Below are 19,804 nucleotides of genomic sequence, written 5' to 3' on the forward strand. Positions count from 1 at the left end.
CGTTCTGCATGTTTCACCTCCACGCGGCTCCCGAGGCCTGACTTCTGTTTGCTATGTTCTCCTTTGCACCTGTCCTCATTCCTCCTGTAGGATTGTTTCCAGCCAGTGATGATCTCTTAAAAACTGCACCCCAAAGTCCTTTTGGCTTTTTTTGAGAATGGGCCTGGGCGATTAACAGGTCCTTTTGGGACTGTGACACTGATGAAAGGTGAAAAGTATCAAGGACAAAGTAGCCTTCTGTAAGTCTGGTCCACTGGCCTGTAGGGCAGTGGCATCCGACTGGTAGCTGGTGTGTGTCTGGGTAGCCTTGAAACTAACTTTGCTCCTGAGACACAGAACATGGATTGGGTCTTGGAAAGCACCGGGTAATTTTATTTGGGGGGTGTCAGAGTCTTCTAGCTTACAAACTCTTACAAAAGGAGGTTGCTGATGATAAAGGAGAGTGGGCAAAAGTATGTGGATACCTCATCACAAGAAATTAAGGGAGATGGTGCATATCCCATCATGAATGTACACCACTGAAAACTGCTCTAGCTTGTGACTGTCTCAGAGACAAAACAGACCATTAGAGGGAAGGGTTATGAGTCTGAGCTCAGGGTTTTGGCATAATCCCACTGAAGGAGTCCCTTTTTGGATAACTCATTTGAACAGGGCTATTCTTCTCCTCCCATGTTTTTACCTTTGAGTGTATCACTACAGGATGGCAACTTGAAGCATCTTTCTTTCTTTTGCTCCCATTCACATCGTTCATTTGGTTTTTCCTACAGCTCTCATTAGGATAAATGTCTGTGCTTCTGCCAGACTTCTGTGGAGCAGTCCTGTCAATCAGCACTGTTTAAGCCCTTCTCCAGCTGGAAAAGGATGGATGCTCTCTAGGGAAAGCTGCCTGAATATAATTTTGATTATAGTAACTCCCTTTTCAAGTACCCCAGCTTATAGCAGACCATTGAAATTTAACATATAATACCTTCTTTTCTTTCAAATGTTCCTTACTAATTAAAAAAAAAAAGATTAGCTGGTGTTTTTAGTGCTAGCATCAAACTGCTGAGGGTTGTCCCTTCTCCTGCCATCTCTGTCAATGCTGTGGTGGGGGCAGGGAGCCAAGGGGAGTTGAGAGCTCTCATGGGCACAGCACTGACTTCTCGAAGCCCATCTCCCTGACCACTCCTCACTTCCGCTCCTCTCCACACTAATCCATAGACCCTCTTCATTCTCCAAATAACCATTAAATTTTCTTTTCCTTAAAAAATCATCCCTTTTTTTTGCCTTTTCTCTTTCACCCCTTTTTTTTGCATTTTCTCTCCTCCCACCTGAGCATGGGCCTGACCTCATGCCCAGAGAAGCCTTCTGAATCCTCCTCCCGCCATCTGCCCCCAGCCTCACCGGCACCTCCTCCCTCCCCCAGCATTGTCTCCCTGCTTGGTGAGGGTTCCCTTCCTCCCTCTCCCCTCATAGCAGTGGTCTCTAATGTGGGGGTGCCTCCAGATATACAGGATGGTTTTTTGAAGTACTGGAAGAAAATATTAGAATCTCTTTAACTCATCCTTTTAAAATGGTTTTGTGTATGTTTTTTAATGTACTTAAGGGTAATACAGGAGTACAGAAACATAATTTATAAATAAGTTACTTGTTTTGGGAGTGCATGACTGTAATCACGTTCACTAACTGAAGTATATAATCAAAGTTTGGAAATCCCTGGCCCACAGATGAAGCCCAAACTTACCCAATAGTCTAATGTCCTGTGGCCTGTTCTTCAACCTCCCTTTCCAACATCCGTGTGTTATTCTGGCCAATGAACTTGGCTCCAACCAAACTGTTTTATTCACTGTCCCTAAACATGCATTTGGCTTCCCTCCCCACAAGTTTCTGTTCATACCACCCCAACTTCTCCGCAATGTTCTCCTTATTTTTGCTGATCTAAAGTATAGCAGCCCCTCGAGGTCCCCCTCAAATCTTGTCTCTCCACAAGGGCCTCCTTCGCCAGCCCAGGCCAGGTTTCTTCTTGCAGCCCCAGAACAATTTCTGTGTAAACCACATGCTCCCTGGGACAGATCTTAATAATCCCGTTATGTTACTTGTTAAAATATCTTCATCTTTTCATTTGCAACTGACCTCCACAACTAGGTTATTAGTCATTTGGGACATTATTTTCTCCTCCTTGTGTTAGTGGATCCTAGTCTTTCATACTTACATCAGCAAACACTTATTTCCAAAGTCTGTATTTTTCACAGTTTGGATCACCATTTTCTGACTGCTCCTCTTCACCTCCTGCCGCTGTCGTGAGCCTCTGCAGGCCTCTAGTTTGTGTGCTCCATGGGCCACGTGTTTTCCCTGTGAGCACAGATATTGAGGAGTCCCGTTAGAGCAAGTGTCCCAGAGTAGAGGGGAAGTGTAGGATAATGCTAGAGTTGCTCAGCCCTATAACAAACTGTCTAAAAATGGCAGTTGAATGAATGGCCTTTCAGTGGTGACTTTACCATAATAAGGACTTTAACTGCTTCTACCAATAGCTACCTCTTGGGGACCTGCAGTAAACCCAGAATTACAGCAATTGCTTTGACCAAACATATAAAACCAACCCTATGTCACAGAAAGGAAGGCAAGAGCAGTGGCTTGATTTCTCAGACTCTTCTAACCAAAATTCTATCCTTTCTCCTTTCCTCTACTTTCTCTTTCTTCCTATCCTATGTACCCACCATGGGGTAGCAACGGAGCACCTGTAGGTGGTTGTTTCTTCAGCCCTATTTGAGAATATGGAGTTGCATCTTCACCTCCAACACTGGTATGCCTATTGCTTATGAACTGTCTAGCTTAGAGGAGGATAAGATCTAGAGCCTGTAAAAAAAAAAAAGTTCTGGAGTTTTTATTTGACTGTAAGTACAATAGTATGTCAGTTGCCAAAATAACCAGTGTGGTCATAGACTGGGTTAATGAAAGTACAACGTACAAATCCAGGGGTGTAATAGCCCCATTGTACTCAAAGCTCTTCAGACCACACCTGTCATGAGTTGTGTGTGAGTCATGCGTCAGGTTCTGAATGCAGCATTCTAAAATGTTCGTGAACTCAGTGGAAGGGCCCTGGAGGAAGTACCAATACCATGCAGTCCATGTCATTTGAAGGAAAGTTGCAGGAGGTTAAGTATGGGGAGAAGTTGGGAGAGAGAAGGCACACGAGAGCTGTCTTTCAGTAACTGAGTGCTGCTGTGGGAAAGAAGAACTGGTCTCACTCTTGGTTGCTCCAGAGGGCAGAACCTGTGAGTGGAAATTCATTCAGTATAAGAAGAACTAACAGGTCCTTCCAAATGTACAGAACTGGGAATATCACAGGAGCATCCGGCATGCTTGGATTTTCATATCCACGGCTTAGATTCTTTCTGCATTCCTTTTGAGTTGCTCAAGAGATGGTACTAGATGCTGTAGTTAGAAATCATTGGGCCCCAAGCTCCACCCAAAAGCCATGAGATCCCTCATGTCCCTGAGTCTGAAAACTGCCCTTGGTGCGTTATGGTCACGTGTCTATGACTGTTCGGGGCTATAGCCTCCGGAAGTTGTAATCTCTGCTGCTGGAGAGGTGCCATTAGGGAACTAGGACAGGGGTTCCACTCACCTGCGGTGCAGATAAAACCCTAAAAACTCCTTTGGTGAGTACCTCTGGACATTAATGGATGCTTCTGAGGTCTCATCTACCCAATTTGGTCTTTAGTCAGTGATTTTGTTTATCAGGAGAGCGTGCCCACACACCTCCCCCCAAATGGAGCTCAAATAAATTTTTTAAAATTTTATCATTTTTTTACTTTACAATATTGTATTGGTTTTGCTATGCATCAACACAAATCCGCCACGGGTGTACATGTGTTTCAAATACTTTTTCTGGGTTTTGTATTAAGGTATGGTATTAAGCCAGGACTAAGGACTCTCTTGTTTTTCTGTGTGATTTTTAATAAAGTTTTTCCTAGACGTAGGGACTGGCTGTGGTGATACTAAGTATATAAGGAATCAGAAGACATGATGTTAATCTTGCCTCTGCTACTTATTGTGTAGCTTTGGGCAAGTTATTTAGTCCACTTGGAGGGCTCTCTTTTATCTTGCCTATCAACAGTGGTGCTTCTGTCTACCTGAATCTAATCTCAAGAGAGTTACACTGAGGGCTGAGTAAGGTATGAATGTGCTTTGTAAACTGATTAGTTGCGCATCCCACAAATGTTAGCTCTTAACCACCTTATTTGCATTGTGAAGGGCAGGGAAAGGGAGTCAGTCATACTTTATCTTCACCCGGAACACAGGGACACGGTATTTGTCAGTTAGTAGATTGGTGGTTGGGTGAATGTTGCATGCAGGGTAGTAGCTTAGCAGTCCATGTGATTTGGTTTTATTCCTCAAGTTTGAAGGTCTTCCCTGGCAGCTCAGACAATAAAGAATCCACCTGCAGTGCAGGAGACTCGGGCTTGATTCCTGGGTTGGGAACATCCGCTGAAGGAGGGCATGGCCACCCACTCCAGTATTCTTGCCTGGAGAGCCCCATGGACAGAGGAGCCTGGCAGGGCGTTGCAAAGAGTCGGACACAACTCAGCGACTAACACTACAGTCCATAGGGAAGCGACTTAGCGTGCCTCAAGTTTGAGGAGCAAGGGCTTCTGGCTTTGTGGGAATCTACTGGGTTTGTAAACAGCCCAGGATTCTACCACCTACCTTAGACAAAAGAGTGAAGTGTTAGTCGCTCAGTCGTGTCTGACTGTTTGCTACTCCATGGACTGTACCCTACCAGGCTCCTCTGTCCATAGGATTTCCCAGGCAAGAATACTAGAGTGGGTTGCCATTTCCTTCTCCAGGGGATCTTCCCCACCCAGGGATAGAACCTGGGTCTCCTGCATTACAGGCAGATTATTTACCGTCTGACCCACCAGGGACTAGGCCTCAGGAAGGAAAGCCTCCTCGCTGAACTCCTATCCTCAGGTGGCAAGTCACAGTAGTTCACTGGGCTCCTGGTGGCACTGGCGGACCCCTGACTGAAAATCCTCCATCTTTAGGGAAGAGGCTGGCCAGGCTTGAGCTCTTGTTTGGTCTACCTGGTAGCCTGACACCCTGAGAACTGGCCCTATCTGCTTCAGCAAGACGTTCTGCCCTCTGGTTGTTCTGCTTTGATAGTATTCACCTCCCTAGGTCAGTCTGTGGGTCACAGAACGTAGCAAGGGCCAGGCTGCGTTTGTGTGTATGCTTTGCTCTCCTTTAGACAAATCAGCTTGCTTTGTCAAAGGGACAGTAGAGTTAACAGTCCAGATGGGAGGAAATAATGGCCTCATCGTATCCATTATGAAAATGTGTGCTTTCAAGAACTGAGTTCCTCTGGCATCCTTCTGTGGAAAAGATTCCTGAGCTTGTTAAAATAGAAGTTTAGATTTCCACCAAAAAAAATTTAATCTGAAGTCTCAAACGTGTAATGTCATTTGCCTGGAAAATCCAGACTTCAGTTTTTCTACTTTAAAATGTCTTCCCTACCCTTGCCCCCAATTTGCCTGGGAGTGACTAAGATCATAATATTTTTTGTCAAGGTGTTTCATACTTATTTGTATAAAACGGTAGGACAGCTAAAAGGTTGGTTGTGGTGGGTGATGCTGGATCAGCACCCTTGTCTGTTGTTTTATCACATGAACTTTGACCTGTACCCAAGAGTTTCATTCAGTAAATTCTTGGAGTCCTACTCTGTGCCCGTCCTGCCAGCATAGAACCTTCCTTAATGGAGCTCACAGTCTAGGGTTGATGCTCAGAAGTCCTCTCCCGCCTAGGCTGTTGTAACCATTGCCTCCTTATTTTCAGCCTGATGTCTCTTTGCATGACTGATGGGGGGAATCTTAACTTTTCTTTCATTTTTCCTTTTAAAAAATTTTTTAATAGTTCTTTTCTGATTAACAAAAGCATTATATGCTCATTCAAGAAAAATTGGAAAAATGACAAGATTTTAAGCACAATTATATCTCATAATATCATCATCTAAACATAGTCAGTGTTGAAATTCAGATATTTTAAAAATAATGTAGTTAATCATAGAGTATATAAATCGTAAGTCCTGTTTTCCTTTACTGACATCAGATACATTTTCCCAAGTCATGAAGAGCTCTTAGGAGTATTAAGACAAATCTTTCTTAAACTTAATCCAATCATGTTACTTCCCTGCATAAAATTCTCCTCTCATTGGTCAAGGAAGTTGGTACTCTTTATTAAAATTGAAGTATAGTTGATTTACAGTCTTGTATTAATTTCAGGTGTTCAGCATGGTGGTTTGGATTTTTTGCTACACAGAAGACTTCTTGTAATCTGATCTCTGCATCCTTCTCCAGGGTTGTCCATTTCACATCCTATTTCTTCTTTCCCTAGTTCCTACTCCCCCCAACTCGCATAACACATAGTTACTTACTAGTTCCCCTTCTCCCCCCTTTACAGACTGTCCTCCCTACGCCAGGTGGCTTTCAGCTTCCCAGGCTGCCCCAGGCAGTTTCTCAGGTCGATCCTTTACTCACTGTGCTCCTCCTGCCTGGATCATCCTCCCAATGGCGAATCCAGTGAAACCTTTTCCATTTCTCATTACTCAGTTCAAGTGTTGCCTCTTCTACTGAGCCGTTCCCTTCCTTCCCTACCCCACTTTAGAGCTGCCTGCTCTTTTTTCTCATCTTCCCCGCGGTACCCTCCTGTCTAGAAGAATGCCCACTGTAGCTTAGATTTTGGTGGGCAGGGAACCGTATGTTATCTGTTTTCATTTCTCCAGCACTTTGCAAATATTCAGCACATAGTAGAAGCACAATAAATATTTGCTTAAGTATAAACAAATCAGTCACAACACTGTAATAAAGGTACGTAAAGGGTGCTTATAGGAGTCCAGAGGGAAGGGCATTTTATGGATATGTGGTCCAAGATCAAGCTGACAGGAAATGTGTTCATTTCCATTGTGGCAATAGTCTTCCTTCATTCTTAATCCACTTTTTTGAATTGTATTTGCATTTCTATTCCCTGACCTGGCACCAACGATAGGAGCACCCGTCTGCGCCATTTGTCGCTTCCTCCTTGGCACCCCTTTTCCTTTATCTATTGAGACTATCGTGGTCCTGAGCCCCAGACAGGGCGGAAGTCCCCCCTGTTGCTGCACAGTCCACCGCTCATCAACCAGCCATCACTGCCCATGTCCCCCAGGGAGCAGCACAGACAGACAATTGAAGATCACCTATAGTGCTCCTTGGCTGGGACCCCATATCCCAACTCTAGCACAGGTAGCCAGATCCTCAGAGGGAATCACTCTTGAATTAGTTACGGTATTTCTAGCCAATGCCATTATTTGAGACAGATTACCCAGCATGTTGTTGTTGTTGTTTTAGTCGCTAAGTCGTGTCTGACTCTTTGCAACCCCGTGGACTGTAGCCCACCAAGCTCCTCTGTCCATGGGATTCTCCAGGCAAGAATACTGGGGTGGGTTGCCATTTCCTTCTCCAGGGAATTTTTCCAACCCAGAGATTGAAACAGCACACATTTTAGCCAAACCCTAAATTTCTCTCTTCTTCCACTCTTACTGCCTCTGCCTCCCTCAACTCCATGCCTGAGAGTCCTTGCCAAGAGATAACCTGGCTCTTTGCTCATAAAACTGGTCAGGCACGAAGAGACAGAACATGTTTCCCTGTGTAACACTTTGGACTCCTCAGATGTCCTTCATTCTGTACAAGAGTTGAGAGTGGACCACGCCAAGATGGATGGTCCATGGGAGAGCCTTGTAGCAGAGATGTAAGCATATTTCCCAGGCCTTGCAGCCAGCATCCTGCCAGCCAACAAGCTACAGAATAAAGACTGAAATGAAACAATGTGGGCAAGGGGAGGGGAAGTAAAAGGCACGTAATCAGATCAATCATCAGCTGGGTTCATCCGCCTGGGGAGCCTGTCTCTGCTGATGGCACCAGAGGACATGTCACATGTTGAAAAACATGCCTGTCTGGTGGCTTGTCAAGCCTCAGCACCAGATACTCATTTCCTTAATCACTGGTTACAGATCCTGAATCTGCAAATTTAGCTAAACTTTTCTTGACCTTTCTACATATTTAGCCTAGGCTTCTTCCCTGGATGACAGCTTCCATGGTTGGTTACTTGTTCTGTGAAACATCTTCATGTCAAGTTAAAAGAAATTCTCTCTCTCGAGCTTGAAGATCCTGTCCTCTTAATGCTGAGTTCTAGTGTTAATAACAAATTCATGTTAGGCTCTGGCACAGGTTCTTGATTTAAGGGTGAAATAGAGGAGAAGGCAATGGCACCCTACTCCAGTACTCTTGCCTGGAAAATCCCATGGATGGAGGAGCCTGGTAGGCTTCAGTCCATGGGCTCGCTAAGAGTCGGACGCGACTGAGCGACTTCACTTTCACTTTTCACTTTCATGCATTGGAGAAGGAAATGGCAACCCACTCCATTGTTCTTGCCTGGAGAATCCCAGGGATAGGGGAGCCAGGTGGGCTGCCGTCTATGGGGTCGCACAGAGTTGGACACAACTGAAGTGACTTAGCAGCAGCAGCAACAGCAGAAGAAAAAAAGGTTGACATCTCTTCTCAGCTTTAAGTTTTTCAGCCTCCAATTCTGATATCCCCATCTGTTCTCATATAATGCCACCTCATTTACTTTTTGTTTCATTTACCTGGACTTTTCCTACCTCTGTTCAGCCAGTGTTGAAACACTGCAGCTAAGCCAGTTCACAATAGACACTCCAGGTGCAGGTTGTTTAAGACAACGCTGAAGTCTTTTGTTCCTACTGCCTTTAGGGGCACTTCTTGATCTTTCAAAGACTGCTAAAGTAAAGCCTTCCCTTTTCCTACAAAGTGGCTGTCCTAGACTGTCGTTATGTGAATAGTTTGGATTACTCTCTCATATTTGTTTTACAGTTGCCCACCATAACCTTGGTCTCCAGCCTACTGTTTATCCACACGGTTTCTGCCAGTTTGCACAATGAAATGACATGTCATTCTGTGCTGTTTTTCCTACAGTGCTTATAAAAATGTTAAGATTTACCCCATTTTTTTTTTTTTAGCATCCTGGTTATTTCCATCCATGGGGGTAGTGGGGGAAGCTCACTGTTTTAGAGCATTTAAAATTTTTTAAGGGGTTATGCGCCTATTGTCTCTGACTGTTCCTTAAAAATCTGTAAAAAAGGAGAAACCCAATTTGAAAATTGAGAAGAAATCAATTTGGAATGATTTTAGCTGTCTTAAGATTGTCCAGGGACTGGAAAGTCTGGGATTAGAATCCTTTACCCTTAGCTCTTTCTAGAGTAACATATTTATTAAGCTCTTTAACTTGTTTCTCAGTCCTGCAGCACCTTAATTAAAAGAGATTAAAGGGATTAATAAATGAAAGAAAGCCCTTGGTAAATAAAACCTTAGCAAAGATGTTTTTAGAAAACGCTAAATCTGTTTACCTCTTCTTATCTGCATCTTATTAGTCTCTTCAAAGAAAATCATAGCTGATTTAACAAACATGATTTTACCGAATGAATTCTCCCATCACTACCCTCCCCTTGTTAACTTGCACTTGGTGGTCCTACAGCTGACTTTCTTTCCTTGCTGCTTGTTTGTAGAATTGCAGTAAATTAGCTTTACCTCTGGAGCTCTTACCCAGAGATCAGTCACTGTGACAGTGTCCATTCTGTCTGGGAAATCGGCAGCCCCTGGCGCCAAGCACATCCTGATTGCCTGAGAAGGCGGCAGCTCTGGATGCCCTGCTCCAGCAAGATGGGAGTCTGGCCTCCTGGTACTTCCCTGAGGTCCAGGGCGGACAGCCTCGGTTACTGATCTACCAAGATGGCTGTGGCTAGGCTGGGGGGACGTGAGGACTTCCGGGCTACTCTCTCACGTATACTTCTTTAAGGTTGTTTATTCTTCTCTTTTCAGAGTCTGGAAGGAGGCTCTTATCGAGGGAGCTTGAAAGACCCCGCAGGCTGCCTGAATGAAGGCATGACCCCACCCACACCTCCCAGAAATCTGGAAGAAGAACAGAAAGCCAAGGCTCTGAGAGGCAGGATGTAAGTACTTCCCCGGACTCCAGCCTGCTGCACATGTTGCAATGGGCAAGGGTCGGGGGTCCTGGGAAGTTTAGGGAGAATTGGGGACTCCCCGCACTGTTTCCATTGAAATCATTCAGGCGACCATTGGTCTATACAGTGTGGCGTTGATCAACAAGGAGACGTTTGGCTCTGATGTAAGGATTTTCAGCTGAAACATTACTGACAAAGTGTGGTTATAACCAAGGTCTGTTTGAAATTTAAAACATGATGGTAAAAAGAAAACAAAGATTAGGAAACTTTGGGACCATTTCTATGACCCCATATCAAAGAATCCTTGGTAGAAAAAGTCTGATGGAATTTTATCTGAGGAAACGTTTCCCCTGATGCAGGAAAGTAACATATAGGAGAAGGGAGCTGTTGGGCTACCGGGCTAGGGTCTAGCTCCACCGCTTCTCAATGGTTTTGTTTATTTAAAAAACATTTGTTATATAGTACTATTTCTTGTTTGGTTATTTTTTAAATTTTTTTTTTAAATTGAGTTAAAGCTGATGCACAATATTGCTTAAGTTACAGGCTTACAACATAGTGATTCACACGGCTTTACAGGTTATATTCCATTTATAGTTATTATAGAATACTGGCATATTTCCCTGTGCTGCACAGTATATCCTTGCTTGTTTATTATATACTTCTTACTCCTAGTTTCTAAAATAGTTTCTACTTCTTACTCCTCTCTCCTATCTTGCCCCTACCCACTCCCTTCTCCCCACTGGTAACCAGTTTGCTCTGTATATCTGTGAGTCTGTTTCCTTTTTGCTATATTCATAGTTTGCTTTACTTTTTTAGATTCCACACATAAGTAATATCATACAGTCTTTGTCTTTATCTGTCTGACTTATTTCACTGTGGTCTGAGTTCCAAGAGAAACTCTTTGCTATTTGAATGTTTCGGGGTAAATACAGTTCACATGGCAGTCCATTTCACAAGAACCCAGGAGCTGTGTGAGGTCTGGGCTATCCTCCCTGATGTGAAGGCACTCTTCTGTTCCTTGGTTTGATCAAGAAGATGGCGACACCATTCATGTAAAGCCACAGTCCCTCCGGAACTTCAGTTTTCTTGTTCAGGGTTTGACTGAGTGTTGGCAGCAGAGCTGCTGATGAGTCTTGCAGGTAGCCCAACGTGGGAGTGATGGTGAGCACAGTGAGAACAGGCCAGGCAGTTGGGAAAGGCCCCTTCCTGTTCCTAATCCCTCAAACTTGTAACTCCTTGAGCCTGGTCGTAGACCTGAAGATGAGCAAAAATAAATGAGGGCAGTCCCTCCTGTTGCCTGGAAATAGGCAAAGTGACCGTTTGTGACTATTTCCTAGGAAACATCACGGCCAGGGCAGGGCTGTCACCTCCTAGGGGAAATGAGCAGGTGGCATGTAAGCACTCTGGTTCTGTATTTACCACCTTAACTTTATGGTGCTCAGGGGAACCCCAAGAATAGATTAGAGATAAAGCAATACCATCCCCAAAGGGAAATTTCTTAGGATTTGGACAAAGCTAATTCTCCTTAGCTTTCCAGGTTGTTTTTACTTAGAGGAGGCAGGGTCAAAGCTGATGTTCCAGTCTTGTCAAGCCAAAGCAAAACTTTCGTCAGGAAGATGAACACTTATATCAGGGTGGTGACCTTTGAGATGACAGGTGCTCCTTGGCAAAGCCTATCTCGACTCTTGTAAAGAGCCTGTGAACAGTCATTTAAGCTTCCAGTCATTGTCTTGCTTCCAGACATGACATTGTCTAATTTCAATCCGAGAGGCAAAAGTTTGTTGCCTCTTTTACCCATTTCTCTCATTTCTTCCCCCTTCTCTCCCTCGCTCAGCTCTGTATCGCTCCACATCCTGTGCTGTCCCAAAAAGCCAGCTGTTAGAATGACTCATTCCTTTTGCTGTATATTACCCTTATTCTGCTATAATTTATGGCCACAATGAAGGAGATGATGTGTAGGTGTTTAATTGTAAACCCCACATGAGGCTGGAGGCTGAGGGAAATAGAGAACGGAGACTCAATCCAGTAAGACCTCAAAGTGTTAAATGGGAGCTTCATGGAAAAAAGATGAAAACAGACAGTTATTTGTCCAGGAGAAGGAAAAAGTCAAGAATGGACGTAGTTGTCTTCAAGTTTTAGCCACTCATTTATTCAACAGATATTTGTTGAATATCTGTTGTACCAACTGCTTGGCATATATCAGTGAATAAAACTAACAATAACAACAAAAGAAAAGCCCATGCTCTCGTGGCAAGTTCACGTTCTAATGTGAGAAATCATACAATAAAATTTAAAATAAATCATGTAGTATGCTAGAAGCGGGGAAAAAATAAAAAATAGTAAGGGAGATCAGGAGTATGGGTGAGGCCATGTTGCAGCTTTAAGTGGTTCTGACTGAAGTTTTCTGCATGAAGACCAGGAGGTTGAGCCATTGCGGAAAAGTATTCTCGGCACAGGGAACAGCCTGTGCCAAGGCTCTAAGATTTTCTGTGGAAAACCAGCCACTCCCTACTACTGTGAAGGATAGAGGGTCAGATGTGGATCTTACCTATATCTGGAAGTAGTTAGTTGGACCAAAGAATAACATTTACTTTGTATTACTCTTTGCAACCCCATGGACTGTATAGTCCTGGAGAATACTCCAGGCCAGAATACTGGAGTGGATAGCCTTTCCCTTCTCCAGGGGATCTTCCCAACCCAGGGATCAAACCCAGGTCTCCTGCATTGCAGGCGGATTCTTTACCAGTTGAGCCACCAGGGAAGTCCAAGAATACTGGAGTGAATAGTCTATCCCTTCTCCAGGGGATCTTCCCAACCCAGGAATCGAACTGGGGTCTCCTGCATTGTAGGTGGATTCTTTACCAACTGAGCTATAAAGGAGGCCCATGAATAAATAAATAATAATAATAATTAATAAATAACTTTTACTCAGAAGAACTGAGCATGAAAAAATTGTTTCATTATCAGTTCAATTTATTTGGCAGTTGATTGTACACTGCCTTCAATTGCAGGCAGCATAAATCTTTTACGTCCCTTTCAGATGTCTTTCTTTGTGTCCTTATCTCTTCAAGTGTTTCATCAGCTCTTTGAGGGAGGAGATGCTAGGTCCACTAGCAGCGCCTAGTCCAATCCCCTTTCTTAGAGGCTGGAAAGCTAGGATACCCTTCGATGTCAGCAGGATAGAAATACCATCCAGAGGCGGAGAGCCGGACTTCCTCCCCAGAGAGCCCTTCCAGCCCCAAATTCCCACTCTAACTTTCCTGTGGTTTTTCTTTTTACCACTTTCTTCTAAGCAGTAACTCAGTCTGTGCTCCAGTATATTTAAATGCTTTTATTTGGCCTTGCCAGTTCCTTCCTGTGGCCTGAAACCCGTAATTGTGTGTATCAGAGCGAGGGAGCTGGTTGGAAGTGCTGGGCACACTGATAAAGAAGTGTGTGTTTCCCTTGCCTCCTCCCTATCACCCTGGGGCTCCAGGCCCAGGGATCTGTGGCTTCTCTGCGCTGTATGGGACAAAAATTTCAGATGAATTGCTTCCAAGGCTTAGAACGGCTACCACCCTTGTGCTGCAGCCCCTCTTTGATGTCCCAGAACTTGATTCCTTCTCCCACTCAGGCCAAAAATGAGCTGTGTGGCTCCAGGCAGAACTCTTTCAAATATGGGGGATACAAGTCAGAATCCAGTAGGCTGCATACAGCTACCCTGCCTCTGTGCACAGCCATACTTGCCTTATGTCCAGCTCTTTACTGTCTGGACAGAAAGAAATGTTTGGGTTTGATGCCTCAGGGACTCCAGAGAGCCAGTCTGAATAGTTTAGCCAGGCAGCAGGCAACAGCGAAAGAGTGGTCTCTGAACTCTCGTACAACTGGGTTCAGATCCCATCTCTGCCTCTCACACTGCCATCTTCGGCAATACTGCCACAGTCTCAATATCTGCATAAACCAGGGCTTACGGTACTTACCCTCTCATAAGCACAAAGTAAATGCTCTAAGAGGAAGAAATCATTACCAAGAAAGAAACCAAGAAAGTAAAGATCCTTGTGGTGGTTAAATCCCACCTCTGCTGGGGCTGGGGACATGGCCACACTGAAAATGGTGATTAGGGAATGGCTTCAGTCAGTCTTTCTGGCCTTGACTGGGGATTTTGCAGGCTGGTTACCATGGACACCTATCTGAATAATTGTAGCTTCTGTATCTCAAACACTTCACTTGATGAGTGTCCTGAGGCCCAAAGGTTGCTTATCAAACAAATGTCTTTCTCTCTGGTTAAGCAAAGAACAGAGTTGACACGAAGGAGAAGAAGTCTCATGCTGATCAAAGCTTTCATAACTCAGTTTTGCCCAAGTGGCTGTTATTCCTTCCTCCTTGTGTTGTACAGTTATTCAGTCATAGGTGAGGGAGGAGGGATTATAAACAATAGGAAGAAGACAAGTGCTAGGTTGTAAGTGTCGCTCTTCTGGCATGGCTGCCGTCTGGGAAAGCCCTCTCAGCCTGGATGCCCTCAGCTCCTCACCAGTGGGGGCCTCTCATCCAGGGGGCATCAGCCAGCACCTCCCCCAGAGTGCTCAGTGTGGGTTTGGGTGGTCTTGTCGTAGAGACTCCTAAGTAACTTTATTGTGAACTTTGATGTGAGGATTTCTTGCTTCACAGTGAAGAGGAGCCCTCATTGTTCTTAATCTCTTGCTCAGGTTTGTCCTGAATGAGCTGGTACAGACAGAGAAAGACTATGTCAAGGACCTGGGGATTGTGGTGGAGGTGAGTACCTGGCTCAGGACATGTCTGTGGTCACCCAGCCAGGGGGATATTGGAGCCTACCTGGGCTCCCAGGTATTTTACTCTCCCTGGGTGTTTACAGAGATGAAACTAAAAATGATAGATCGAATACAATATGTGATTTTTTTTTCACAAAGTTTGTTTTTTTTTTAACCTTTTCCCCTTGAAATACTGTAGGAGATTTAGGGGGATGTAGGGCCTCAAATGTTGCAGCCTCTTGGTTAGACCTGAATCCATTTCACCTTGTTTTAGGTAACCAAGCCATTGTCTCTAGAGCTTTGCATTGGTATTTAACCAACGTATACACTAGTCATAAATACGTGTGCACGTGTGCTAAGTCAGTTTAGTTATGGCCGACTCTTTGCGGCCCTATGGACCGTAGCCTGCCAGGATCCTCTGTCCACGGGGTTCTCTAGGCAGGATTACTGGAGTGGGTTGCCGTGCCCTCCTCCAGAGGATCTTCCTGACCCAGGGGTTGAACCCATATCTCTTATATCTCCTGCATTGTCAGGTGGGTTCTTTATCAGTAGCGCCACCTGGGAAGCCCATATTTGTGTGTGTGTGTGTGTGTGTGTATGAGAAATATATGGACATATATTCCTCGTGGCTGTGAGCCACCATGAGCACTCAGCAGGTCAAGCAGGTCACTGTTAGTGAAACCTCGGGGCTTCTGTGTTTCCCTAGATTTTTAAGGAGAGCATATTGCTACCAAGCCAACAGACAAACTAAAAACCACCAATAAAGCAAGACTGGCAGGTCCACAGTTGAGTCAACTTGATAGTAAATAAAACAATTCTCTCTCCATAGGGGTTTACTTTAGAGGGATTTAGACACATGGATGAGAAGGTATAAGAAAGTAAATCGATAATTTAGATGGCTTAGAGCCCTGTGGTTAATCATCTTAAACGAAAAGATGTGAAGTCTAACAAGGTGGATGCCTGATATCTAACTCACTTGCTGCTTCCTTGCGCTGGGTCTATAAATCCCAGTCCTAGGCAGCCTGCTGATTTAGGGGTTCATACAGGCCATGGGGTTACAAAGAGTCAGACACAGTGAGCAACTAATACACACACACACACGCATACACACACATTTGCCTATCCCGAACCTTGGATAAACAGACTAACCTGGCATACAGAGGGCCTGAATTCTAACTTAGGAAAGTTATCCTCTTCTCCAAGGTGAGATGGGGACAGCTAAAGGCGTAGCAGCTGCCAGAGGCAGTCCAGCCTGGGAGTGGTGGGCTTGGGAGTCTGGAGCCTGAGGTCCAGGGATCAGTCACATCAGTGGCATGACTTAGACATGTCACATAATCCCCCACGCGTTGGCTTTCTCATCTTTTGAATGGGACAAATGCTGCTGATAACAACATTGGAACTTAAAGCTGAAATGAGATTATATTTGCTAGCACTTTACAGAAGCTGTACTGTGCTTAGTCACTCAGTCATGTCCAACTCTTTGCAACCGCATGAACTGTAGCTTGCCAGCCTCCTCTGTCCATGGGATTCTCCAGGCAAGAATACTGAAGTGGGTTGCCATGTCCTTCTCCAGTTACAGAAGCTGAAGTATTCACATATTAAGACTTATTTCTAGGTCAGACACATCTAGTTTTAAGCCTTCAAAGACGTAATTTGGATTGGGAGACAGGAGAGGAACAGCCAACTATATCTTCTTTGTCCTGCTTTCTTAAGGGGGCTGGAGACAAAGAAAGGGACCCAGAACTTCAGAAAGTTCTGTCTCTCACTCTGCATAAGGGTGAAGTCCTGGTTGAGTGGTAAGAAACCACAGAAGCCCTTAAGGGCTTCTCCTCACACAGAGGATGGGCTTCCTCCAGGCTTCTGGGTGGGCCTTGGTCCAGAAATATTCTCTGAAATGCTCTACTCACCATTGCCTCCACCCTGCAGGGTTTCATGAAGAGAATAGAAGAAAAGGGTGTCCCCGAGGACATGCGAGGAAAGGATAAAATCGTGTTTGGAAATATTCACCAGATTTATGACTGGCATAAGGAGTAAGTGCTGCATCGCCCTGAGGTTCAGGGTGTCCTGGAACCTGGAGCGCTCCCATCCTCCCGCATCTGACCTTAGGGGTAGAGTCTGGGGGAAGTCTTCTGTCATTTATCTCCTCATTGAGAAGTAATACAGTTCTGAAGAACGTGGCTTTCTTCTCTTCTCCGTCCTCCTTTAGTGTTTTCCTGGGTGAACTGGAAAAATGTATCCAGGAGCAAGACAGATTGGCACAGCTCTTTATTAAATATGTGAGTGTTGCCCCGCGCCCCACCCCTCCCCCCCGCCAGGCTCAGGTGCATGCATTTTGCAGTCCCTTCCCTCCTCTCCTCTTCCTCCTCATCCCTTCCTGAGCTGCTGGGTTTTTTCCTCCCTTCCTTGGCAGTTTGGAAGATGGGCTCTTGCCCACTAAGGTTACTCCTCTGTCCCTGATGTTTAGCCGCCTTGGTGCATCTCCAGAGCGTGAACTGGATCTGTGTCCTCTTCTCCATGCTTAGACCAGCTTAGCGCTCTCAGGTTGACGGCGCGGCCCAGGGGCCTGAGCGCCTTCCCCTCTTCCCTCCCTTGCAGGAGCGGAAGCTGCACGTCTACGTGTGGTACTGCCAGAACAAGCCGCGCTCTGAGTACATCGTCGCCGAGTATGATGCCTACTTTGAGGTAAGCTGCTCGATTTTGGCTGAACCAGGGTGGGGGCAAGAAACTCAGGCCAAGATCAAGCCATTCAGGAATACCAGCCGTCATTCATCGCCTGGTGACCCCCAGCCAGCACTGCCCATCCCTCAGGACAGAGATAGCCGCCTCCTCAGAGCCATTAATTAGCTTCTTGGCTAAGTTCTCACGAGTCCCTTTGCTGGAGAGGAGCGGAGGCAGCCCAATGAGTGGACTGGAGTCCCTGCTGATAGAACGCCTCTGTAACTGGAAGACTGCTGCAGAAGTTCCGGTCCTCCTCCCATGACCCCGGAGCCCACTGTGCCCCCAGTCTTCATCACCAGGCCCTGGAGACTGCTGAGGGCCCTCCTCCTCCCGGGGGGCCCTCATAGGCTATGTGTTAATAACAAATGAACTATTGTGTAGGCAGTTCTACCCATCGTGTGCTTTGTAGATTCTAAACCTTTCCTGGCAAACACAAAGACCTGCCTTCCTTTCCTTTGAACCCATAACCAGAGCACCCCAATCCTTTGGTTCCTTTTTGTGTAATATAGCTCCCTTGTGTTCCAGGAGGTGAAACAAGAGATAAATCAAAGGCTGACACTTAGCGACTTCCTTATCAAGCCCATTCAGAGAATAACAAAATATCAACTGCTCCTCAAGGTAAGAGGTCTGTGAGCACCACTCAGGGCCAGAGCAGGGTCTTAGTCAGGCTCTGAGTTAGGGAGCAGGTCAGCTCAAGGTTCTGTCTCCATCACACTTTTCCTATGGGAGGCCTATATGGGTTTTTACCTTACCTGCTGGTTATTTGCATCACCTTTGCCCTCAAGTAAATTGCATGCCTGTTGTTCCTGCCTTTAAATTTGGTCATTATTTGATTTTCTTTTTTCCAAATCACTTTCTTACGTTGTTGCAGTCACCAACTGACTTGGTACCTTTAAAAACTAAAAAATTATAAGAGCATAAAATCAGAGAAGAATTCACCAAGAAAGAAAATGCAAAAAAAAAAAAAAAAAAACCCTGGAAACCTCAGAAGAGTTAAACCTAAAATTTGACCGTTTGTTACCTTTTAAAGTTGTTTAATTTGACTTGTCTTAGAGAAATATAAGGCAAATGGAAGAGATATTTAACTGTCTTGTCTCCATTCCTTCTCGTCATCATTCCCCTTTTGTCCCTATTCAGTCACTCTCTCCTCTTTGCCTCTCCCCTCTACGCATAGTTTTGAATCTTTGAATGTTTTTTCTGTGTCTACTGTGACTCGTAACTTCATATCTCAGCTACTACAAAGCATTGCCATCTCTGTTGGGGAAGAGTCTTCTGGGTGTCATCTTGGTTTTTATGATACTTCGTTTTTTTTATAGTGCTGTCTTTTCCTAATTGGTTTTACCCTCCCCTCACCCTTCCCTGCCTCCCTACTTGCTAGGACTTCCTGAGATACAGCGAGAAGGCTGGCTTGGAGTGTTCAGATATTGAGGTGAGTTTTCTGCTTGTAATGCTGGTGGTTCTCATGGGACAGTACTGAATGTCTCCCTCTAAAGGAGAAGTATTGGCTCTGGAGGATAGAGGATCCAGGCCAACTCAGACAGCAGAACCCCTAGCAGACAGCTGCCCAGCAGGATGAGGAATGCCAAGCATTGAGGAGCACACTGAGGGTTTATCAAGAACACAAGAATCCAAACCTGAGCCAGAGCAGAGCTTAGCCCCACTGATGTTCTCTTTGTGGCTCCCAGTGACATGTGGTGGGAAAGGGTGGCATTTGAGCTCTCTAACATCCTGCAGAGATTGAGTGTTTCAGTGTACAGCTTTATCCATGAATCCAGGTACTGTTTGAAGCTGACATATAAATTATTCCATTTTCACTCCCTCCCTGGGCCCCGAGGATTACTCTCTAAGTGAAGTCCTTTGAGACAACGTCACCATGGGGATTATTTTAAGCCAGAGTGGTTACAGACCATTCTGGCAGGTTATTTTAGGTTAAAACCTCTAGTGTTTCACAAGCAAGGCTAAGCTGTTGCTTGGGCAGCCAGAAAGCAACAAAGAGAAGAAAGAAAATGTGAGAAGGAAAGCAAATGGATAAAGAAATGCAGGAAGGTAGAAAAAGGATGGACTGCGAAGCCTCCTTCCTGCATGTGGTCACTGATTCATGTGGAGCCTCTGCATGGATGACCAACACCCCGCAAACTGGAACAGGAAATCCATTCTCTTCTGAAGTGGACAGTAGGGACCAGTGTCCTTTCCTAGGATCAAGAAGCCACCAGGAGGCCTCAGTCTTCCAGTATGGAATTGTCCTGACCCCCCCACCCAAGTGCTGCTCCTGGCTATGACTGCTGCT

At 45.2% G+C, this 19,804-nt stretch overlaps 1 protein-coding gene across 14 annotated transcripts in view; it reads left to right on the forward strand.

Annotated features, from left to right (window-relative positions):
• Positions 1-19,804, forward strand: part of KALRN (kalirin RhoGEF kinase) — a 695,559-nt gene that overhangs the window by 620,793 nt on the left and 54,962 nt on the right. For all 14 annotated transcript variants that reach the window (XM_069555992.1, XM_069555980.1, XM_069556000.1 and 11 more), the window contains 7 exons: positions 9,909-10,039; positions 14,737-14,803; positions 16,726-16,829; positions 17,006-17,075; positions 17,395-17,481; positions 18,043-18,135; positions 18,896-18,946. In XM_069555992.1, coding sequence (XP_069412093.1) covers positions 9,909-10,039; positions 14,737-14,803; positions 16,726-16,829; positions 17,006-17,075; positions 17,395-17,481; positions 18,043-18,135; positions 18,896-18,946 — 603 coding nt within the window. The remainder of the gene's footprint in view (positions 1-9,908; positions 10,040-14,736; positions 14,804-16,725; positions 16,830-17,005; positions 17,076-17,394; positions 17,482-18,042; positions 18,136-18,895; positions 18,947-19,804) is intronic.

The sequence above is a fragment of the Ovis canadensis genome, chromosome 1 (genome assembly GCF_042477335.2).
Source record: "Ovis canadensis isolate MfBH-ARS-UI-01 breed Bighorn chromosome 1, ARS-UI_OviCan_v2, whole genome shotgun sequence".
NCBI lineage: Eukaryota > Metazoa > Chordata > Mammalia > Artiodactyla > Bovidae > Ovis > Ovis canadensis.